The sequence below is a fragment of the Bactrocera neohumeralis genome, chromosome 4 (assembly GCF_024586455.1).
Source record: "Bactrocera neohumeralis isolate Rockhampton chromosome 4, APGP_CSIRO_Bneo_wtdbg2-racon-allhic-juicebox.fasta_v2, whole genome shotgun sequence".
Lineage (NCBI taxonomy): Eukaryota > Metazoa > Arthropoda > Insecta > Diptera > Tephritidae > Bactrocera > Bactrocera neohumeralis.
The window spans coordinates 47804078-47829984 of NC_065921.1; the positions used below are offsets into that span (position 1 = coordinate 47804078).

General features: G+C 36.3%; 1 protein-coding gene across 1 annotated transcript in view; it reads right to left on the bottom strand.

Annotated features, from left to right (window-relative positions):
- The window catches only part of LOC126754491 (uncharacterized), a 121518-nt gene that overhangs the window by 13267 nt on the left and 82344 nt on the right, over nucleotides 1-25907 (bottom strand). The window contains exon 2 of the mRNA XM_050466503.1: nucleotides 15895-16157. Coding sequence (XP_050322460.1) covers nucleotides 15895-16157 — 263 coding nt within the window. The remainder of the gene's footprint in view (nucleotides 1-15894; nucleotides 16158-25907) is intronic.

Consider the following 25907-nt stretch of genomic DNA (forward strand, 5'->3'; position numbering starts at 1 on the left):
TCAATATTTTTATTTTATTAATTTTTTATAAAGTTGCAACAATAACATAATTTAATTATACGAAATATATTGAGTGTTCTTTCATTCTACGCCAATTTTTCAGATTTCTGAACAATGGTAAGCAATTGTAGTGATAGTTTTGTAAACTATATACATATAAACTAGTCGATCCGGACACGCGTTGCTGTGGTATATATTTTATTCTATTATTCATAAACGAATAAAGGCAAAAACGTTTTTGACGGTATAAGAATCCAGGGAATTGTACTTGAGGTTTTATTTTGAATATGTTCATACAAACAAATGTCAATGGAAAAAATAACGATCAATTGGGCTAACAGCATCGGTCATTTCTAGTTAAAAACGGTTCTTTACCGAGAGAAGGAACCTTGGTTAAGTTCACCAGAACTTAACTGACAAATGGCTGCAAACCAAACGTTGAGAAAATGGCCCTTAGGATTTGGAATTTTACTGAAAATTTTAATTACAGTTGAACTTTCTTAACTCGAATCACCATAATACACAAAAAAACTTCGAGTTATGGTAGGGAATGTATATGCGATTTCACATCTATTGCTAATTCAAGAGTTCGAGTTATGGAGAACTTCGAGTTATGGAAGTTTAACTGTATTATATTTAAATTTAAATTAATTAATAGTGTTACCATTTAATGACGCACATTTGTGGCATTTTTTGCAAGTTTCGCAAAATGGCATTATCGCAAAACAGCAGTTTATTTTTATATGCAATTTATTTTGTGACAAAGATGCAACTATGCGATGTTATTTTGTATAAATAAATAAGGTCAGTGCAACCAGACGGTCGACCGATCACATCAAGTTTTTTATGTAATTGAATATCAATTTTGTATATTAATTAATAAACATTTTTGAATTAAGGAAGTGTTAGGTTCGGGTGTAACCGAACATTTTATACTCTTGTAACTTGATAACGAAAGACAGGGACTTATTTTCAGGCCTTGACAAAACTTTATAATAAAAGAAGGGGACGTATTGATCCGATTCTGCATGTATTTAACATAAGGGCATAATATTATAGGGAGAATTAATTAATATTAAAAGTTCGCGATAGGGACAGGACCATATATTCGCTATCTGGGGGTTTGACAATTTTTGGTCAACAGATATAATATCACTAGGGCACTATTCGTGGAAAGTTTTATCCTGATACATTCATTGGAGCTTGATTTATATTTTGGAAAATGAAAGAATCAGATGGAACTTAAAATTTAGCTATATCGAAAGTGGACATGATTTTAATCGGATTTCGTACTTTGACTGCGATCATCTGCGCCATGTTAGAGATTTGAATCTTACTTTAATGTTTAGTTAAATTACTTTATAGGTGTTTTGTGATTCATGTTGCTATTCTTGCAACATTTTGCTACAGAGTATAATACTTTTTCAGTTGTCAAAATTGAGCAACTGGCGTGACCACCAATTTAGATGAAACTCCATACCTCGGGATTCTCGATTCGATAAATAACATAACCCTGGAATGCCTACTTTGCAGTGTCAAAAATAGGCAAAATCAGACCAAATCCACGCCTACTTCCCATTCAAAAATTTATCTGTTTCTTTGACTTTCCAGTATACAAACGCCAAAATATAAACCCAGTGCGTATAACTGACTTTCTGCCAAAAATATGGGTCTACCTATGAGATATATTATAGAAATTAGGGGGAAATATTTCTTTGAAAATAATATATCCTTGTATAAAGTTTTGCCAAAACCGGCTTTGATCCTTGCTAGTTGCAGTGTGAAATGTGTGGTTACACCTGTACAAAGCCCTTCTTTAGTTTTTAAATGATTGCTTTTTTTGTGAAGTAAAAATTCTTGACAAAGAAAGTTGTATTATAAACTTAAAAATATTATTTTAATGTTTTTCTTAAAATTTTTCCCAACGTTGATTTCTTTGATTTGACTTTGAAAATTTCTTTCTGTAGTAAACTTGCTATCTGACAGTGACCTAGACCTTCGTCCTAGCCAATCTCCATCGTTTGTTATTTACTTCATTTATTTACATTTACAGGCAAACAAGTGTATCTGCTTACTAACTACTGTCTTTTGTCGCATTTTCACTAAATCATAATTGAACCTTTCACTTCACTTGATAACGCAATAAAAGCAAACATTAGCAACGTGGCCCCTTGTCGGGTTTCACTCTACCGCATTTATAAAGTACTGCCGCAAAATACCTACTAAATGAGCAGCAGTGAATGAAAGCACGAGATAATAACGCGAAAATAAAATTATATAAATACAAACTGAACGACTGTTAGATAGCAGGTGGATTGTGGCTGGCGAAAATTTGCACTGTGAAAATTCATAGATCCATAATTATTTTCATACATTTGAGCGTAGTGTTTAAGCTGCCTTTCTTCAAACCTTTTTCGACTTTTTTTTTGCGGTTTTTATGAATTTTGAAGTGTATGAGATGCTCTTAGGGTTTGCAATTTTATTTGCACTGGAAAACGGATTTTAATTTCTTAGCAGTTAATTAATATTAAATGTGAGAAAAACTTATCCTAAGCCACAAAACTTTAGAGAAACTTTGTAAACGATTTTTTATGAAAAAATTTTATTTCTGAGAGAAAAGTATTTTTGGATTAATTTTTATTATTAAATTATATTGGTTATATTTATACCTTGAACACGTTATTTACAGTTTGATACGCAGAAAGAAAGTGCTTACTTGTTGGATCGCTGATGTCGGACCACTATAGCATACAGTGGCGTAGTTACAACTTCGGGCGCCCGAGGCCAAGGATGTTCTGTTCTCTATATGCAGCAAAGTCTTTTCTAATTACGAGACCACCACTTTTTATACATAGTATATGTGGCAACACCATGATCTACTACTTTTAAAATGCAACCGTATGCTATCCTGATGTTGCTTTTAATCGTATCGTCGCTTTGCACTTACATTCGTTTTTGAAAAGACAAGGCATCAAACACTGCAGCTTTGAGTTTATGCTTTCTTCTGTAAAAACCCGTCAACGAGTAAGGATCACTACATTGTAAAAGCCTTTAATTGGTGACCCCGACGTGATCTAGCACCAGAGGTAATTCAGCGCCCAGATTAATCCGGTGTTCAACGTAATCCATCACCTGAAGGAGTCAACGCCTTAGTTCATCCAGTACTCCAGTGCTCAACGCGATCGCGATCCTGTGCCATCTTCCTTTTTCATCACGTTCACGTGCAAAGGCGTGAACAGTGCAGCTTAGATCATCGATTTCCCGGATTCCAGTGACATGATGAATGATAGCATGGCCGTTTCAGGTGGAAGCAGCGGTGTCGAGCATATTTCAACCCAAAACGTTTCGCCCAGACTTCCGCTGCCCTCGATGTCAGAGGATAACATCGAGGCATATTTTTATTCGCTAGGTTTCTGGTTTGAAGCCTCGCGAGTTTTTGACGATTCAGTGAAATTTAACATTGTGTTAGCAAGTGTGCCTCCGGCAAAACTAATTGAAATGCGCACTATTATCGACGACACGCCTCTTACGGATAAATACGGGTATATTCGGCGGAAAATTATTGATATTTTCACCGAAAGCCAGCAGCGCCGCCTCCAACGGGTCTTAAAGGAGCTACCGCTGGGCGATCGTAGACCCAGCGAGTTGTACCACGAGATGCGACGTACTGCTGGACCCGCACTCAGCGAGAGCATTCTGCACGATCTGTGGGTTAGTCGTTTACCGCCGTACGCTCAGGCGGCCATTATCGCGACAAACGCTCCCATCGGTGAGAAGATAAAAATCGCGGATTCCATCTCAGAGTGCTTAGAGATGAAAGTTGGTAACCAGATTTGCGAGGTTAGCACCGAACCGTCGTTTCCAGATGAGTGGTCGAATCTTCGAGCTGAAGTCGCCGCTTTAACAAAGCAAGTCAATCAATTCATGCGCAATAGCCGCACACAACAGCGCTCTAGATCTTCAAGTGCCTCACGCAGCAGAAGAGGCACGCTCAGTGTACCGTGCTTGTGCTGGTACCATACGAAATTCGGGGCAAATGCCACAAAGTGTCGACAGCCGTGTACATTCACACAGTCGCCGCCTCAAAACGTCGAGTAGGTGGGCGGAGCTAATCCAATATCAGGGCTCGGCAAATACCCTGATATACAAAGGAGCTATCGACTCTGCATCTACGATACATCAGCAAAAATGAAATTTCTCATAGACTCAGGTGCAGATGTCTCTGTCATACCCAAGTCAACCAAATTAGCTCATGCTCACCCATCATCAACACTCCTGTTTGCCGCGAATGGCTCCACCGTATCCAGTTACGGTGAAGTCATGCTTAAACTTAATCTTAACCTGCGGAGGGAATTCCTCTGGAATTTTATTGTCGCAGACGTATCGCAAGCCATTCTTGGTGCCGATTTTCTTGGGTACTATGGCCTGATTGTCGATTTGCAAGGCCAGCGTCTTGTCGATCGCACAACAACGCTTAAATCACCGTGTATAATAACGCAAGGCCAATTTTCGAAAATCTCAACAATCAACGCTTCGCAAAAATTCTCAGGTATTCTGAAGGAATTTTTAGAACTCACGTGTCCACCAGCGCCAGGCAGTCGAACAAACGCTTCCATAGTTCATCAAATCACTACCACCGGTCAACCTGTTTCTGCCAGGCCACGACGTCTATCACCGGAGAAGCTCGCCGCTGCACGCGCCGAGTTCGAATTACTAATCAACCTCGGCATTTGTCGCCCTTCAAAAAGCAGCTGGGCGAGCCCGCTCCACCTCGTTCGGAAAGCTGACGGATCATGGAGACCCTGCGGCGACTATAGGGCATTAAACGCTGTCACCATTCCAGACCGCTATCCGCTACCATTTCTGCAAGATTTCTCAACGGTTTTAGCAGGTAAGACAATCTTTTCTAAAATTGATCTGCAAAAAGCCTTCCACCAGGTGCCAATACACCCTGATGACATCTGTAAAACAGCAATTACGACACCCTTCGGGTTATTTGAATTTACCCATATGACCTTCGGTTTGCGGAACGCCGCACAAACCTTTCAGCGACTAATCAATGAGGTGTTTAGAGGATTGGACTTCGCATTTACGTATTTAGACGACGTTTGTATCGCATCCAAATCAACTGAAGAGCACCAGGAACATCTCCGAATGGCGTTTCGTCGATTACAAAATTACAAATTAAAGATTAATGTTTCAAAATCACAGTTTGGCGTTACGGAATTGGAGTTCCTTGGTCATTCGATCACCAAGGATGGTATAAGCCCGCTCCGCAGCCGCGTCGAAGCGATAACACACTTTAAGCTACCTACTGTAGCAAAGGAGCTTAAACGCTTTCTCGCCACACTTAACTTCTACCGCAGATTTTTGCCCAATGCGTTACAGCATCAAAGCTCTCTTTTTGCGATGGTGCCCGGCAACAAGAAAAACGATAATCGCAACCTCATTTGGACAGAAGACGCCGTACGCCATTTTGAGGCCTGCAAAAACCAACTTGCGAACTGCGCTGTTCTAGCACACCCTCTACCCAACGCAGAGCTGTCGCTTTGGGTAGACGCATCCGACTTCGCAGCTGGGGCAGTTTTAAATCAAGTAGTCAACGGGGACCTCCAACCTCTTGGATTTTTTTCGCGCAAATTCTCTCCAGCAGAAACACGCTACAGTACCTACGATCGCGAACTCACCGCTATCTACTTGGCTATGCGCTACTTTCGTTACATGGTGGAAGGTCGACTCTGCCATGTGTATACCGACCACAAGCCGCTTACTTTCGCGTTTCGTCAGCAGTTACACAAAGCATCAGATCGCCAAGTCAGACAGTTGGACTTCATTTCTCAAATCACAACTGATATTCGGCATGTTAAAGGGGAAGAGAATGTCGCAGCCGATTTACTTTCGCGGATACAGTCAATCACGGCTGCTACTATCAATTACGATGCACTTGCGGATGATCAACAAAAAGATAACGAATTGCAGTCATACTTATCCGGTAAAGTTCATCATTCACTGAAACTTAAAAGTTTTCCATTACCTTTCAGCATCAAGAAAGTGGTTTGTGATGTGTCTACAGGTCGATTTCGTCCCTTTGTAACATCGAAATTTCGTCAAGTGTTTCTGCAATCTACGCACAACCTATCACACCCTGGCACACGAGCCACCGTCAGGCTGATGGTGGAGCGATTCGTGTGGCCAGGAATTCAACGTGACAGCAGGGCTTATGCAAAAACTTGCTTACTATGTCAGCGAAACAAGGTCATCCGACACAATTCGAGTATTCTGCAACGTCGAAGCATGCCCAACCAACGTTTTGGACACTTGCACATCGACATCGTTGGACCGTTTCCACTGTCGGAGGGCAACAGGTACTGCCTAACTGTGATCGACCGCTTTACCCGATGGCCAGAGGCATTCCCTGTTCCGAACATGACAGCACCGATCGTGGCTAAGGCTTTGTTAAACGGCTGGATCGCACGCTTTGGAGTGCCTTCGGATATTACGTCGGACCTCGGCCGACAATTTGAAAGCGCCCTGTTTCAGCAGCTACTCCAATGGCTCGGCGTGTCGCACTTGAGGACAACTCCGTACCACCCACAAGGTAACGGACTTGTAGAACGATGGCATCGAACACTTAAATCTGCCATACTCTGCCACAAGGTAGACCAATGGACAACATATCTGCCGCTTATCCTGCTAGGTCTTCGCTCTGCCTTCAAAGTCGACATTGGCTGTACGCCCGCAGAGCTGGTGTATGGTACACCGCTACGACTTCCTTCGGACTTCTTCATCGAGCAGCGTGGACCAGCCAACGAATCAGAAACCGTGCGAGAGTTACGGCGCATTATGCAGGATATTCGCCCTGTAGATACAGCCTGGCACACTACAAAGACACCATTTGTTCACAGTGGCCTCAAGACATGCGAGCACGTCTTCATTCGAGATGATTCTGTTAAACCATCGTTGTCACCACCGTACCGAGGTCCATACAAGGTCGTCCAGCGCACACCGAAATATTTCATAGTTGAGGTTAACGCAGGCAAAACCAAAGTTTCTGTTGACCGCTTGAAGCCAGCTTTCATCACACCTCCAACGACTCACTAGGAGGGGAGTACTGTGGCAACACCATGATCTACTACTTTTAAAATGCAACCGTATGCTATCCTGATGTTGCTTTTAATCGTATCGTCGCTTTGCACTTACATTCGTTTTTGAAAAGACAAGGCATCAAACACTGCAGCTTTGAGTTTATGCTTTCTTCTGTAAAACCCGTCAACGAGTAAGGATCACTACATTGTAAAAGCCTTTATATATATGTAGGACGGCAACACCGCAGTGGACGAAAGACTTAGAATATACTTACTTAACAATACAACCCTGACACTGTTGAACGAACCTGACGAACGTGTTGCAAGAAAAATGGCAGTTGAAGATTGAAAGTTGAACAGCCAGCATCGAATGAATTGACTATTACTACATACATATGTATGTATGCAATAAAATTATAATCTGCTCTTTGTGTATTTAAGAATCGTGTGGTTTAAAACATAAAAAATAGAAATAAATGTAATAATATTAAAATAGAATTGACTTTTACTACAAATTGGTGTCAGAAGTGGGATATTCCGCTAAGAGTATCTCGCTGGGCTATGTTTCTGCAGGACTATAACTATGAGATAGAACACCGCAGTGGGTCAAAAATGAGACATGTGGACGCACTAAGTAGGGTGTCCTGTCTTATGTTAGAAGACTCCCTGATACATAGGTTGAAAAAAGCTCAGCAGGGAGACCACTGGGTTAAAGCGGTATGTGCAGTGTTAGAGCAGAATAGTTATGAAGATTTTTATCTCAAGCAAGGAATTCTCTTCAAAGATCCCATTAAGGAACTTGTAGTCGTTCCATCGTCCATGGAAAACGAAATAATTACGATGGCACACCGGCAGGCTCATTTCTCAATTAACAAAACTAAAGATGCAGTTGAGAAATCTTTCTATATTCCGCAGATAACCGCTAAAGTCACGAATGTAGTTCGTAGTTGCGTAGAATGTATTGTGAGTGAAAGTAAGTCGGGGAAAAAAGAAGGATTCCTTACACCAATAGACAAGGCAGACAGGCCTTTAGGGACCTACCATGTCGATCATGTAGGTCCAATGGAACAGACCGCTAAGTCATATAGTTACATATTTGTCGTGGTTGATGGGTTTTCAAAGTTCGTCTGGCTCTATCCGACTAGAAATACGGCAGCAGATATTGTTATAGACCGGCTTAGTCGACAGGCTTCAGTGTTTGGAAATCCGAAACGCATTATATCCGACCGAGGTGCAGCGTTCACGTCAAACTCATTGAAGGAATACTGCGAGAAAGAAGGGATTGAACATCTTGCCATTGCCACTGGTGTACCCCGCGGGAATGGCCAGGTGGAGCGCATCCATAGAATTATCATTCCGATGTTGTCTAAGCTTTGTTCAGAAGGTCCAGGTCATTGGTATAAACATATAGAGCGTATTCAGCAGACAATAAACAATACTCCTCCTAGGAGTACAAAGTTTACACCTTTCAAGTTATTAACCGGAGTTGAGATGCGAGTAGGTTCTGACCCTAAATTGAGCGAATTATTAGAAGAAGCAAATATAAAAGAGTTAGACGAGGAACGTGAGAATGTGCGTAAAGCAGCACAATCAAATATTAGCAAAATACAAGAAGAAAATCGTAAATCATTCAATAAAAACAGAAAGGAAGAGACGAAATACCGGACAAACGAGTTAGTCGCCATTAAGCGCACACAGTTTGGTTCGGGATTAAAATTAAAGCGAAAATTTCTAGGTCCATATAAAGTAAGCAAAGTTTTGGCACATGGTAGGTATGAGGTAGTGAAAGTAGGCGACCACGAAGGCCCCGGCCGTACAATTTCTATTGCGGAATACATGAAAAATGGGAGCCTTCGGTTCAACCTGAGTCATCATTCGAGCCGAATGAGGCGTCATGAGGGCCGAATGTAGGACGGCAACACCGCAGTGGACGAAAGACTTAGAATATACTTACTTAACAATACAACCCTGACACTGTTGAACGAACCTGACGAACGCGTTGCAAGAGAAACGGCAGTTGAAGATTGAAAGTTGAACAGCCAGCATCGAATGAATTGACTATTACTACATATGTACATATGTATGTATGCAATAAAATTATAAACTGCTCTTTGTGTATTTAAGAATCGTGTGGTTTAAAACATAAAAAACAGAAATAAATGTAATAATATTAAAATAGAATTGACTTTTACTACATATATAAATATTTACTGAAATCAGAGTCACTGACAATACCATACTTATACCTATGTATGTCTGCATACATTCATGTTTGAAGACTTATTTCCCACGCAGTTTTCCACTTTGCTCCACTAATTGCAATCTAAGCACTGCTAATCTACTTTTGGGCAAGCACAACTCACTCAAAAATCTGTATAAGCCTTAATTAAACTCATAGCGATTTGGAAAACAGTTCAACAATAGCAGTACAAATATTTACAGTATTCTTTGATGTGAAGCTTAGCTTAGACATATTATTGAACGAAGTTAATATGGATATTGAATTTGAAGTGAATTTCTTATTTTCATGTTGCTCTGTACTGCATTAAGCGTTCAAAATATTACATATGTATAGTTAGAACAAAGCTATTTAGTCAGTGCTTCAAAACGAGTCAGTAGCTCAAATCTTTAGTATTGGAGCCATTATTGCTTTTTGAGCGCAGTTCAACTTTATTGTTTGAAAGAAGTGTGCCTGCACATATGTAAACATTAGTTCAATTACACTGCGTTTATGTAACGTTGATGTAATGTTCTCTATAACACATACCTACATATATACAAACTCATACTGTTAAATATTTATTTTTTACCACTTTCACCACTTTCATTTAAAACAAGTGTTTACGTTATTTGTGTTTTTTTTTCTTTTATTTCCCATTCATTTAAATGCTATTGTTTTAAGTTTTTCCTAATTGAGCCATTGTACTTTTTACGCGCATTTTTGGTTTTAGTGTCTGTGCCCAAAATTTAGGTTTAGATAGTTTTTTAAATTTCATTGTGTTTAATAATATTATATGAAAATACACATGTATTGTATGTATTAAGCACAGAAGTGTACAAAAATTTAGTAGTGAAAAAACTTTTAAAAACTAATATTGATAAAAAGTATATCGTTCGTCAAAAACTTTTATCGAAAAATAATATAATTTTCAATAAAATATGTGCCTTATCTCTTATTGCTATTTCATTTTTTTATACTCTCGCAACAAAGTTGCTAAGGAGAGTATTATAGTTTTGTTCACATAACGGTTGTTTGTAAGTCCTAAAACTAAAAGAGTCAGATATAGGGTTATATATACCAAAGTGATCAGGGTGACGAGAAGAGTTGAAACCCGGATGTCTGTCTGTCCGTCCGTCCGTCCGTGCAAGCTGTAACTTGAATAAAAATTGAGATATCATGATGAAACTTGTTACACGTATTTCTGGGCTCCATAAGAAGGTTAAGTTCGAAGATGGGCAAAATCGGCCAACTGCCACGCCCACAAAATGGCGAAAACCGAAAACATATAAAGTGTCATAACTAAGCCATAAATAAAGATATTAAAGTGAAATTTGGCACAATGGACCGCAATAGGGAAGGGCATATTTGGATGTAATTTTTTTATCTCGGAAACTACTATAGCTACATATGTCAACCAAACTCTACAGAGTCGTTTCCTTCAGGCATTTTCATAGTATACAGTTCAAAAATTGAAGAAATCTGATAATAACCACGCCCACCTCCCATACAAAGGTTATGTTGAAAATCACTAAAAGTGCGTTAACCGACTAACAAAAAACGTCAGAAACACTAAATTTTACGGAAGAAATGACAGAAGGAAGCTGCACCCAGGCTTTTTTATACTCTCGCAACAATGTTGCTAAGGTGAGTATTATAGTTTTGTTCACATAACGGTTGTTTGTAAGTCCTAAAACTAAAAGAGTCAGATATAGGGTTATATATACCAAAGTGATCAGGGTGACGAGTAGAGTCGAAATCCGGATGTCTGTCTGTCCGTCCGTCCGTCTGTCCGTCCGTCCGTGCAAGCTGTAACTTGAGTAAAAATTGAGATATCATGATGAAACTTGGTACACGTATTCCTTGGCTCCATAAGAAGGTTAAGTTCGAAGATGGGCAAAATCGGCCAACTGCCACGCCCACAAAATGGCGGAAACCGAAAACCTATAAAGTGTCATAACTAAGCCATAAATAAAGATATTAAAAAATTTGGCACAAAGGATCGCATTAGGGAGGGGCATATGTGGACGTAATTTTTTTGAAAAAGTGGGCGTGGCCCCGCTCCCTACTAAGTTTTTTGTACATATCTCGGAAACTACTATAGCTATGTTAACCAAACTCTACACAGTCGTTTTCTTCAGGCATTTCCATATACAGTTCAAAAATGGAAGAAATCGGATAATAACCACGCCCACCTCCCATACAAAGGTTATGTTCAAAATCACTAAAAGTGCGTTAACCGACTAACAAAAAACGTCAGGAACACTAAATTTTACGGAAGAAGTGGCAGAAGGAAGCTGCACCCAGGCTTTTTTTAAAAATTGAAAATGGGCGTGGCACCGCCCACTTATGGACCAAGAACCATATCTCAGGAGCTACTAGACCGATTTCAATGAAATTCGGTATATAATATTTTCTTAACACCCTGATGACATGTACGAAATATGGGTGAAATCGGTTCACAACCACGAATTCTTCCAATATAAAGCTATTTTGAATTCCATCTGATGCCTTCTCTGTATAATACGAGTATAAACATTAGGAACCAATGATGTTAGCGGAATAAAACTTTACAAAAATACGGTATTTGAAAAATATGTAAATGACGTATTATGAAATCTCGATTATCACTTTACCATGCGAGAGTATAAAATGTTCGGTGACATTGGAAGAAGGCGTGGTTGTGAACCGATTTCACCTATATTTCGTACATGTCATCAGGGTGTTAAGAAAATATTATATACCGAATTTCATTGAAATCGGTAGAGTAGTTCCTGAGATATGGTTTTTGGTCCATAAGTGGGCGAGGCCACGCCCATTTTCAATTTAAAAAAAAAGTCTGGGTGTAGCTTCTTTCTGCAATTTTTTCCGTAAAATTTAGTGTTTCTGACGTTTTTTGTTAGTCCGTTAACGCACTTTTAGTGATTTTCAACATAACCTTTGTATGGGAGGTGGGCGTGGTTAATATTCGATTTCTTCCATTTTTGAACTGTATATGGAAATGCCTGAAGAAAACGACTCTGTAGAGTTTGGTTGGCATAGCTATAGTATTTTCCGAGATACGTACAAAAAACTTAGTAGGGGGCGGGGCCACGCCCACTTTTCCAAAAATATTACGTCCAAATATGCCCCTCCCTAATGCGATCTTTTGTGCCAAATTTCACTTCAATATCTTTATTTATGGCTTAGTTATGACACTTTATAGGTTTTCGGTTTCCGCCATTTTGTGGGCGTGGCAGTTGGCCGATTTTGCCCATCTTCGAACTTAACCTTCTTATGGAGCCAAGGAATACGTGTACCAAGTTTCATCATGATATCTCAATTTTTACTCAAGTTACAGCTTGCGGACGGACGGACGGACGGACAGACGGACGGACGGACAGACGGACGGACAGACAGACATCCGGATTTCGACTCTACTCGTCACCCTGATCACTTTGGTATATATAACCCTATATCTGACTCTTTTAGTTTTAGGACTTACAAACAACCGTTATGTGAACAAAACTATAATACTCTCCTTAGCAACATTGTTGCGAGAGTATAAAAATATTGTAAAGTTTCAAACAATAAATGACTTAATTATGCACATTTCTCACCAAATCGTTTTCATAATTTCCGCAAACTGAAGGGCCCGCATACCAGCGATGTTTCTACATAAGATTCTTATCATATCTTGAAAGTAATTAAAGAAAGGCTTGAAAACTTTGTCGGCATTTAATTCCAAAATTTATTGATAATCACCAAAATTTTTAGCTTTAGGGGTAACCTAAAGTTGTGAAATTACTAAAGTAGGGAAAAGGAAAATTTTAGCGGCTTCTAAAAAACAGACTGTACTCATATGAACTTAATGGCTTGGTGAATATAAAATTTAATAATATACTGCACTATTTTCAGCATAACTGCACCATTGCTTATACCTATCTGTTCTTTGAAATATATTTTTCTACAAAATATTAAAAAAGCTCATTCCTAACTTACTCCACCTGACTGAACGTGGGCACTGCTAGTTTTTTCGACGTTTCCCTGATTGGCAAACATTATCAAAAACGTAAACACAAACACACTCACACATATAAGCACACGCAAAAAAGTATGCTCACGTGTCAAATGTGCTACCAAGTTAAGCGTCTGTCAGCCAGAGCCAGAGCGGATTTTGAGTTGACTCACGCATGCTTTATGCGCATGCGCCAAATAACGCATGTGCGTGTATATTCATATGTATGTATGTATATACCTACTTATGCATGCATGCCAGTAAACAATGTAAGTAACAGTACAAATATATACATAACCATTGGACTGTTGGTCCACCTCAAATAGTGGTCGGTGCATGCCAATTGCTGTCGCTGCGTGTCTGCAACGAATTTTTCTTCGCCTCGCGCAACAATTTTGGTTTTGAAATCAAAATTCCGTTATTCGTTATTCAGTTAGCCAGTCGCTCAGTCAAGTTGAGTGGCCGTATTAGCCGTGTTCATTATTGGCTCATTGGTTATTCGCTAACATATGTATTTATGTATATATGTATATATATGTATATATGTACATATACATATGTATATGTATGTATATATGTAAGTATACTATATACGTATGTTAGTGTGTTTGCTTGCTGCTTCGTTTATTTGATGAACTTTCACTATTTGGTAAATTTCGTTTTTAATTCTCTTTGATTGCACTTTAGCTAATTCAATATTTTCCTTACTACTTTTTTTTGTCCACTTTTCTACGTTGGAGTGTCGATGTGGTAAGACAGAATGCACTTTCAATTACTATTTCAATTATTTCGATAATTATAATTTTGTATCTCAGTCAGTTTCTATATTACGTTTGTCTAAAGACAGATTTGACTGATACCGCATGATTTCCTAATTGATTGTAATACCTCTCTATCATCGTTGCTTAACAGAGATCTGTTGTGCAGTGGAAGTAAATAGTAATTGACTGAAACTTTTGCGTTAGATGGAATTTTTTCAATTTTTTTACAAAAATATGAAAATAAATAAAACAAAAATCCGCTAAGAAAATTGATGACTGGAAATTATTTTACAACAAGAAAAAAAGTTAACTTCACATGTGAATTTTTGATACCATGAAATGGTATGTATAAAGAATCTTTATTTTGTTTTTTATCGGTCATTTTGGATGACAACTATAGTGGGGTTCGATTTGAACAATATTATTCGGGGATTTTGCCCATGTCTTGGATAATAATCTTCACCGAATTTGGTGAAGATACCTTGACAAGTTTTCTATGAATAGACTTGAGTTTGATCTGTACATACAATCAGCCATATACTCTAGTTGACGATTATCGGGGATTCCAGCTTATTGAAGTCATGTATAAATCGACTCATCTCATCAAGCTGACCATTTATTTATATACTTTATAGGGTCTCCGACATATCCTTCTGGGAGATCTTAATTTGTCACTTCTTCAAATCTTAATTCATTACTTACACTGCTTATTTAAAATTATTGATAACACTGGTAAGCACTGTTTTTGTCACACGAATTTTCTACTATTTTTTTATGTTGGTATATCATTATTAAGACTATATAGTATTATAAATTTGTTTCAATCAGGCATGTTTTTTTGGCATTTTTTAAATAACTTCATTTACATATAGGACTGTATAACTGTTGCAATCGACTAACTTACATCACAAATACGTTTGTCAAATCTCAGCGTCGTTTTTCCTGTCTTTAATAGAAATTGAATCAAGATAAATCCTGAGTTCCACATGAATGTTGTGTAACGTATGTAGGACTGCTATTCGGGCTTAACAGGAACCCAGACATATGCCATTTGCCAATGATTACCAATGATTTGGATGAAATCAAAGAATCATGTAAGTGAATGCTATTTTTGTTTGACTCAAACAAGAGGCAATACAACCAAGTCCAAATAGTCTCTACAGACTAAAATCTCTAAATCAACTTATAATGTCATATAAAGCTTGGAGTTGGTAATATGTCCTTAAAAATTTGGATGGGCTTCCATCTGAACATTTTCGTAATGGAGAAGCGTAATCAAAGGAAACTTGTTAATATTTTTTCATTTACTTATCATCGTTTAGTTAGAAAAAAAAAAATATTAAAACATTGTTAACCAGTGTAATCGCGTTTCTATATAATTTTTCTTATATCTTTAGGTTGTCCCAAGTATAAATATCATTTATTTGTTGGCAAAAAAATCTTTATTAAAAAATGTAGATGGATTTTTTATGCTCATACAACTATCTATTTATGGAATTTTACTCATATATGTTTTGCTGCTTATTTAAACTCACTCGAAATGTACATATACATATTTTGTGTACTGAAGTTCTCACTTAATAGATTTGGTGTTGATGGTGTACAATATTTTAGGAAAAAAAATTCAGGCAAAGCATATTTTTTATTTATAATTCTTCCAACTAAAATGCTTTGTATACAGTTATAAAGAATTTTTCATAACATTTATGACATGACATGAAAATTATGTTTTCGGATGTCTCGAAATTGTGGAATTAAGCGTTTTGTGGTTAAATAATGATCGACGCGACGCGCCCAAAACTTTAAAACGGAAAAAGGGTTAAAATTACTCACCGAAATTTGCGCACCAAACGGCGAATATGCCACCGATGAAGCTGGTTGTTGTGACTGTTGCTGCTTGCCGTCATTGCTGATGAATAGCAGCTGCTCTTGATATGAACCCGGTTGGGTGTAAGCACCGTTGGACAACGCATTGCCGCCACCACGTGACGCTGTCAAATAAGTCGCCTGCGCGGGCTGACGATTCGACTGGAACGCAGCGGATGGCACAAAACGCGTCTGTGTGTTGGGTGTGGCAAAATAGTAGCCCGATGTATCTGCAAATAAATGAATAGCAAACAAAGATAAAATAAGAAACAACAATATAAACAGAATATTAAATTCAAGTGAAAATGAAAATGTATAAGCAAATAGAAAATTAATTAAATGCTAAACAATGGAGTAAACAAATAATGATTTGCGCAAAGTAAGGAAAAGAAATGGATTACGGTTAAAAAGAGATTTGCTTTCGAACAGGAAGCAAACAAAAAAACTACGAATGGATGGTGTGGTTATCATAACTAAAATGTTATATTTGCATTGGGTTATGTAATATGTAACTTTGTGTATTGAAAGTCATTTAGAAAGCAATGTCCATTGCCTGCTGTAGTTTTCTTTTTTATACAATGCTTTTAGTTGATCTGTATCGGTTTGTTGTTGTCAGAAAATATGGAAATAATTACAGATTTCTCTTCATTAGTAAGCAAATTTAATATTGCCCAAATATTAAGGTATAAATTTTCATCAAGTACATCATTTAGGTGTAAAACTGAACGAAAAGCTGTTTGTAGCATATGAAGCATTGGAAAATCTTCCCAACTATATATTTCATAAAACTTATATTTTAAAAAATAAAATGTTTAATAAAACAAATTGGGAATAAGACATAGAACATTCGTAGAATGCAGACAGATACATGAGAGCTCCGGAAGAGAAATGCTTACGGGAAAACAATAAAGAGAAGTGCTGCGGTTAAAATGTAGCATAATATAATTTCTCAAACCGTTTCAGTTTAAGTGTAATGACTTCATTTTATTAATTTTATTGAATACAATTTATAAATAGGTGGCAACCCCTTTTTAATAACTATTTCCCACTATATTATTTGTTAAGACCCATCAGTTTGATGTCCACAATAAATTTTTCTGAATTAAAAAATTTAATTTAGGTGGCAACTCACCTCAAAAAATGTTTTATTTTTTTCTTTAAGCTTTTAATCCATATTATGATATCCATATGGTCGTACTTTCATCTTATCAATTTTTACCTTTCAAAATTTCGGGGTGATAACTTGATATATATTTTTTCTTTCCAATTGCACGCATGGCAATTTAATTCACTCTACAATTCAATGTCTTTGTCAATCACAACAATGTCAAAACCGCGTCAATCTAGAGTCAACTGCCTTGTGGCAAACACTGCCAAAACATTTATAAATATAGACAAAGCAAACGCCAAAAGTTATATAATAGTACGTCGCGTAAAGTCAGCACATTGACATATAACCTTCAATGTGACAATTAGTTTATTAATACATATTTTTATGCCATAGATACCTTTGTATGAAAATACAAAATTTAAACTTTTTCAAATAGATTTCATTCTAATTTTAATAAAATATAATTTTTCATTTGCTAAAAATTGTATTCCCTCGCAAACTGTTATACGGGACCCGTCGCAGACCCTAGCAATTGTCGGTCAGCACAGGTACGGCGAAAACGAAGGAACGATTTTATCTACCTTCTTTGATTAGAGTCTTTAATCATGAAACGATTTTAAAAAACTCCTGCCAAACGAAGAAGGCGCCCCCTTAATTAATATACAATTGTGTGAAAAACATGTTGTTCAATTATGTGTTGAGATTCGAACCTTCGATTGCTACCACATATTCGTCGAAACGTTAGCACGCTCAGCTAACGCTCGTCAATTTAATTTTTTGCTACTGCGTTATTTCACCCCAGCATTACCTCAGAGTTCAGTGTGATAAGTTCTTTAAAAAAATTCACCATGAAATTTCTTTGCGGTATTTTTAGTCAAAATTCACCTAGTTGTGTTGTGTTTTATGCTGTTGTTCTCTCTGCTGAAGATGCACTCTCTTCAATCATACTCTCTTTCACTCAGTAATGGTGAATCATGGGCAGCCATGTAAATAAAGTCTGCAAAGTACAATTCGCACCTTGTCCAATTGACAATAATTGAATTCTCATATGAAGCTAGGTCTAACAATAAATGAGCTATAGACTGACTGACTAACATACTGATTGCTTACTTTGAATACTTACTAAGCAAGTGATTTACTTGCGGGAAAAGAATACTTTGCCTGACTGACTAAATAATTTACGAAGCGCCTATGAGATTCACAAGCGTAACAAATGGGTTTCTACTTACATTCTTACATCTAAAAATGTTCGCGCGTGATGGTTAAAGCATAAATATAATATTTATTTTTAGCCATCATAACAATATTGTTGCTCGCACATATGTATATAATTTTTAATTAAAATTATAATTTGCTTGCACATTATTGCACACATTTTTCGCGGTTCGTTACAGAGATGAACGCCTCTGTGACGCGAGTTGTGTGCTGACGTTCTTCACGTATTTGTGCTAACTTCACTAGAAGCGGTTGTAGTGTGTAATGTGAAGTGATGTGATGCTATGCGTGGTTATGATAGTGGCTTGGGCAATGCACTTGAGTTAAAAAATAAGGAATCTTCATTGAAGCCGCCGACAATTATACTTTAAACTTATTAACACATGGTGGCACCGTGCTACTTTTATATTTTCAGACTCCAGGAGAATCAATTACCCAACGATGGGAAATTGATTTGTAGAAATTACTTATCGCTTATAAAAAGATAAAAGCAGGTTTATAATGCTTAGCATATGAATTAGCTTCCGTAAAATCTATTTTGAAGGAATTGGTTAATCTGAGTGACTTATCTACTAAGCAATTAGGGAGTCAATTTTACATAACAAGACTTGAGCATATTATTCAGCGTACTTTGGAAACTATCCCTACTACAGCGCGGATTCCATGAGTCGATAGATGGTTGCCAAGATCGACCATATTCCATCGTAGTGAGGTCTGTCAGTTTCATTGCTTTACGGCTAGCTCATCCTCAAACAAAGGGGAGAGTAGTCAGTCTAAACTAGTAAATCTTATGAGATTTAAATTTGTCTGGTTTTCCTTATCTTGAATTGAAAGTGGCTCTTTTTACGTAGTCCTCGTAGTTTCTTAACTCCAGTGCTACGGCTTATGAATGTATTTTTCATATTCAAAGCCCCTTCTAGTATTTATTGTCGCACCTTATTAGATTCTTCGTGCAAAAATGATATCGTCTTCTGCCTTGCCTTCTATGGACCTGTATTCTGCTGCAATTGCACTGTGTCGCTGCGAATATAACTCGTAGGTCGTCTATCGTTTCTCATCAGCATATTGCAGCTTCGTCCAAAGTTTTTGTTGTTTGGTGTGTTTATCTTTTTGCTAGCATATTCACTTGCCTACCAAGCTTACTATATTTTGAAGATTTAACGCTCTTACTTGCTTGTCTACTTATCTGAATGCATTTTTGGTGTTTCAACTTCGTGCGGCTCGTTTGCCTTGATGCGCGCTCGCCACAAACCGCTTTATAAAGCTCTAACATGCAAACATATGTATACTTGGTTATCCCGCCATCTTTCACTCGATTCTTGGTTGTTGGCACGGCTTTTTGCGACTCTATCGCTTGTTGTTCAGTATTCGTTTGGTTGATAAGCCCATAGCTACTGCCGGTACACTTCTCTTCACCAATGGAATTTTGTGCAGTGTTTAGTATTCATTTTTATACCCTGGTGCAAAATATGGGGTAGTTTTATGAAACTAAAGACCATTAGTGACTACGTGAAGTATCGTTCCTACGATAGCTAGCGCTACGTAACCGAAACGCAGCCCAGTATTTGGGTCCTGTCTAAGCCGTAACGAATATAGGTTTTTTTATTAATCTTTAAAATTTAGGATTATGAAAAAATGACAGGATTGTAAGGTTCATGTTGATATCCTACATACTTTAGAACAATGAGTAATTAACTAAGATTATATACATATAAAACGGCTCAAAATTCCATCATAACCAGTCCTGAATCTGTGTTGATAAAGGAGGAAAATTAAGCGAAGTTTGCAAGAACGTCCACCCAAGTAGCATAATAAGGTTTTTTAGTGGCAATAGTTATTTCTAAACAAGACGTACATCATATAGAGGTAGTTCTTGGAGAAGTAAAACAATCTATATACGGAAGCAGTAATGCTATAGTTAATAGTTTAGGCAGGAAATAAAAAAATTCAAATAAATTTCAAGAGCTTAAAGTGTCCATTTAATCATGCTTTAGCTAACATAATTCTGTAAACCAAGAAAGGTGGGCTATTGTAACTTTGACTTTAATAAATTTCTTTAAAATCTGTTTTGCTATATTTCATTCCGCACATACCCCTCCTTACCCATTGCGCTTGTTTTTTTTTCATTTGTTTATGTCGTCAGCAAACATGAATTTTTCACTTTTTTCTACATTTTTCATAATGCTTCGTTCCTCTTAGCCCAAGCTGCTCCTCTTCTGTTGCCACAAAGCACCACTATACATATGTATATATAGCATATTCGCAGTGTTTTGTTTCTTCTCTCTAGCGATTGACAGCATTTACAATCGAATGTAACAAGTGGAAATACCAGCCACCAAAAGTTATGCGCACAGGTATGGTTTGACAGGGCAGCGGCTGAATTGCGCTTGCAATGTGCAACTGCCGTCATTGCCGTTTTCACTCCCACCAACAACACCAATACCAACATTATCGTCAGCATCATCATCTCCGCCACCATCATAAGCACGGCGGCTTTGTTGGGGACGGACACACCTGGGAGCTATTTGATATTTGAAAAGCGTGTGCAAAAAGCTAAATAACTTGACTTTGCGCCAAATAAAAACAATAAAAATGAAATTCTTTTTGTTATTGGCAGTTTTTCTATTTATTGGCCGTATTATTGTTAAACATTGCACCAGCCGAATGTCATAAGTCATTGTATTTGTGGAGCAACAGCAACCAACATTTTGTTTTTATTTTTTTTTGTTTGAGATAAGCCTTAAAATTTTTTTGTCAGTTTTCTTATTAGGTGTGCTTGCAATTATAGTGGTAGATATATTCTCAGTGGCTTGGATTTTTCCTCACGTTTTCTACTTGGTATTGTTGTTTAGTTAATGCTTTATACTTTTATTTCTGTTCAACTTGGAACAATTAACGGACTAGTATTACAAATTTGATTATAATTAACTGTAAACATTATTTTCTCTTAGTACGTGGAAAAAATTATTGAATTCAATACCTTGCACAATTTGAACAACTTTGGCGCTTCTCTTTTGTCTCTCATTTGTGGTCAAAGTGCCGAGGGAAGTTTTCCGTTTAAATCTTACTTATTTTTTTTAGTTTGTGTAGTATTTTTTTTCAGACTAATATTTTATTCATCTATTCTAACCAAATTTAATTAAATTTTTCGAACTCTTCAGCAAAAAGGGCTCTACTAAGATTAATGATTACTTGGCCCTCAATAAATTTATAGATTAATAACGAGATATGTGAACTAAGATTCACGTACGAAAATCCCAGAACCGACTGTTTCCTATTGACTGGGTTATTCTATCCTTCATTAGGAGCTCTTCTTCTACTTACAAGGTACGTTCCAAAGTAAACAGGACTTTTAAATGAAAAACAGAACAAATGGTTTTTTCGGCAAAATCAATTTATTTTATTCAAAATAGTCTCCTTGGTCCAAAAGCATGTCGAACGAGTGTTTTAGCTCGTTGGTCGGTATGGCCATCAATATGCCGGTGCAAGCCTTTTGAGTGGCCTCTACGTCTGCATAAAGCTTTCCTTTCATGGGCAAATGCATTTTTCCGAAAAGGAAGAAGTCGCACGGTGCCATATCTGGTGAATACGGGGAGTGGTTAATGGTTAAAATGTGATTTTTGATCAAATAATCGTCCTTCGAATGTTGGATTCTGAGCAATTTTTGATCGTCAGTCAATTTGTGCGGAACAAACCATGCACACACCTTTCGTAAGCCCAAATGTTCGGTCAAAATGCGATAAATCGATGCTTTGGAGATGTTCAATTCCATTTCCATGAATTTCAATAATGATTTCGGCTGATTTTTGATGAATTCACGCACAGTTTCGATAGAATTTCCGGTGATCACGGATTTTGATTAGCCCACATGTTGATCGTGATTTATGTCCTCACGAAAACTTGGAAAACGTTGAAACGACTCGTGCACTCTGCTACGGGATAGGCAATCATCGCCATAAACTTTTTCATCAATTGAAACGTTTCGGTAAAAGTTTTACCAATTTTAAAACAAAATTTATTATTGGTTCGAAGCTCATTTTCGACCGATAACACAAACATACTGACACTTAAAATGTAATAACTTCACTTCCAATCAATGAAATGTCATGACATTCTCATTGGACAATCGATAAAGATATCAGATTCTAACGCACCAGTCAACATACAGATGGCGCCACTAGGGGGCGCTAGATTCAAAAAGTCCTGTTTACTTTGGAACTCACCTTGTATATATGGTAATGACCTCGGCTTTAAAGGTTCTGAGAGATACCGATGGACAATGGGCGTCTAGTTTTGGGCTTCATTTGGGCAGTATTTCAAAGTTTCGCTTCTTCCTCTACTATTTCCCAAAACATTTTTATTTTTATTTCATTTTTATTTTTATTCCTTTTGGTTTTCGATACAATTTTCCAAAAATCGCATCCTCCCCGGCAGAAAACCTTCCCCTATAATTTTGATGAATTTCGTCAGAATCCGCCTTTGACAACCTTTGGTCGTATAAAAAGAATTTAATTATTCTAAACAAATTTCAAAAACTTAACAGCCAGAAAAAACAGCTAACATCAGTTATGTTAAAGTTTACAGTTTAGTTTAGTAATATAAATGCTAAATTAAGAGATTACGCTACAGCAACAGTGCTTCACAACCCAACTGTAAATATTTTTAAGCAATTTCTATGCTCAATTCAAAAATATTTACTATTTACAATATATACTATAATTGACATTAATGTTTTCTTTATTTTTTTTTAAATTGATATGCGAAGTTTATTCGCGTTATTATTTTAAAAACAATAAAATCGGCAGCTTCTGTATAAGCAAAGAATAGCTGTTTTGAGTTTTACTCATTAAACGTGATAGATCAAAGATCATAATTATAATTAGATAATATAATATAATTGACTTGTGCTTACTAAAAATAAAAACAAAAAACAAAATTCTAGAAAATCCGGAACGAACGAAAATTTCCGAAAAATATTTTAAGAAAGTATAGTGGTAAGTTTAGCGTGGCCGTAGGTGTACATATACATTTACATTCAAATAAAACCGAAAATATATGCAGTGAATAATTAAAATTCGCAACACACAATCGAGTGAGCATGTAAGTATTCCTGCGAATCGTTGCTGTTGAGCATACCGCAAAAGTTGATGTAACTGTATAATATTGTTTTTATTTCTCAGCTTTTTGTTGGCTTCCTTATTATAACATTTTGCAGTTTGATTTTCTGCATTTATTTCTTGTTATTTTGAATCCTGTTGGACTTTATTTATTTTTATTGCCGTTCGTTGGAATTTGTCGCTTACAATTATGTAAATGTATATGTATATACTATATATGTATACATATGTGAGCGTGAGTAGCTCACTGTTTCGCTTTGTCCTCCGCCTATTTAATTGTAATTACCTTTATATTGTTTATTTTTATACCATTTCTAGCTCATCGATTGTGATTGTTGTTGTTGATTTTCTTTATATCAATGTGGGTGCGCTCGTGTAATAGCCAAGTATCGACTGTCTGCTTTTTATATTCCTACTGAGAATCGCTTGAGAATTAGGTCGGACGTGTGTGGCATCGTTGAGGTGGCTTTGCTTTGTTGTTGTAACCAAAAATAGCTAACTGTTGATTTTTTGGTAAATAATGCTTCTTTCGTTGCGCAAATGCTTGGCTATTTGAAAATAACTTTTATTGGAAAGTTTTGTGACAGTGAATTAGGTAAGAAGAAGATTGGACTGCATTCATGCAAAATTTATAGCGGAAAATTAATTAGCTGCACAATCATGGGGTTACCATATATCGACGTTTAAATTAAAAATATACTTATTTTAAATATTTATAAATAATTAAGTAAAGATTATATTGAAAAAAAATACAGAATGAATATCAAAACATGAAATGAAATAAAATTCTTTATGAAATCTTACTAATATTTAAATTTTTAGATGTACCTGTAAACAAAAATTAATATTACTTAATGTTTCATACATTTTTTCGATAATTTTACTGTAGTCAATTAATCAAATGTTTATTTTAAAATTTTTTCATTATTGTTTGAAACCAAAAGTTTTTTAAGAGTTACAAATTTTGAGGTTATATAAATGTTAGATAATTAATAATTATTGAAGGGGTATGGCCACTGTAGTGAGCATAAAATCATGTGTGGATTCATTAATTTTTCTGGTGATATAATCATTTATTCACAGAACTAATGAAACACTAATCAAGTTTCACAAGCCAATGAAAACTTATTATTTTTCGGTTAATTTTGTTGAGTACAATAAACAAACCGTGCGAGATCTCTTTGATCGTGACGGTGGCGAGGCATTTAGCACCCACAATTGTCGTTTGGGGACAAACTAATAAAAAAATGTTGTTAATCTACTTGAGAATACCAAAAGTTTTGCCAATAATTTCGTATTAAAGTGGCCATAAAAAACCAATCATAATTTTGCTACATACTGCTTAGCAATATCCAATTAACAATTAACAATTATGAAAATTATTTGTCTCGCCAATTGGAAAAACTTGTACCGCTACAAATCAACTTGAAACTTCTTTCTAAAACTATAAAACATAGTTTAAACGAAAAAACACGTTTTTTTGTAATTCTATAGTGGCCATACCCCTTTAAAACTAATTACAATTTAGAACTGTGGTGTTCTGGTTTCACATTTCATATAAAAATTTATTGTTTTCACAAATAAAAGGTTCCAAAAAACTATAAAATTATAAATTATATAAATCTCTGGAAAATATCAGATAATTTAATTTCACATTATTGGAAATCAATTATTATTATTTTTTATTTTTAGTTGTATAATTTTAAAATTATTGTTTGAAAACTGTTTTATTTTTCTTTATTTGGTGTAAATATTCAAAAACAGTATTTTATATACTCTGTAGGTAATAAAAGTTATTTTTTATAAACTATAACTTTTTTTGAAAAACTGTTAAATGCTTTGCTACGAGGATGACATTATTGACTTCGATATAAATTCTAAGGCTTCTAAATTAATGTGAATGTCTTTACATTTCAATTATTTATATACGGTCCTTATGACCCCCACAAATAATTTTATATATTTTTATTCCCTAAATGCATTAAATTTAATTTATGTATATTTGAATCGTTTTTGCAAATATTACAAATATACAAAATTACAAACACAACTACAATACTCAAGTTTCAAATAAATAAAATAGTAGCCACACCGTTGCTGTTTATTTTTTAGAAAAATGCAATTATTGCATGAACTCTAACATAAATACGTGAACATGCAGAAATCTTAGCCAATTAGTGATTTTGGTTATGGGAAATAATGGAAAAATCGAAAACAATGCGAGTAAGTTCGTGTCTGCAGTCTTCGGTTTTTGCACAACACATCAGCACACTAACACAAACGGACACATACACACGCATATACATATGTATGTATATGCATGCTAATGTCGCAATTACCCAATGTTTATCACTGATTGCGAAGCTAATTAAATGAACTCGAAGAATAGTGAAACCGGAATGAGCTTCTTACACATATTAACATACATATGTACATATGCATATGACTACTCGTATTCTCTTATTTTTGCGCATACATCTGTAAACTTATTTGAAGCTTTATTGGTTGATTAATTAAATTGAGGCAAAATCGCGTGC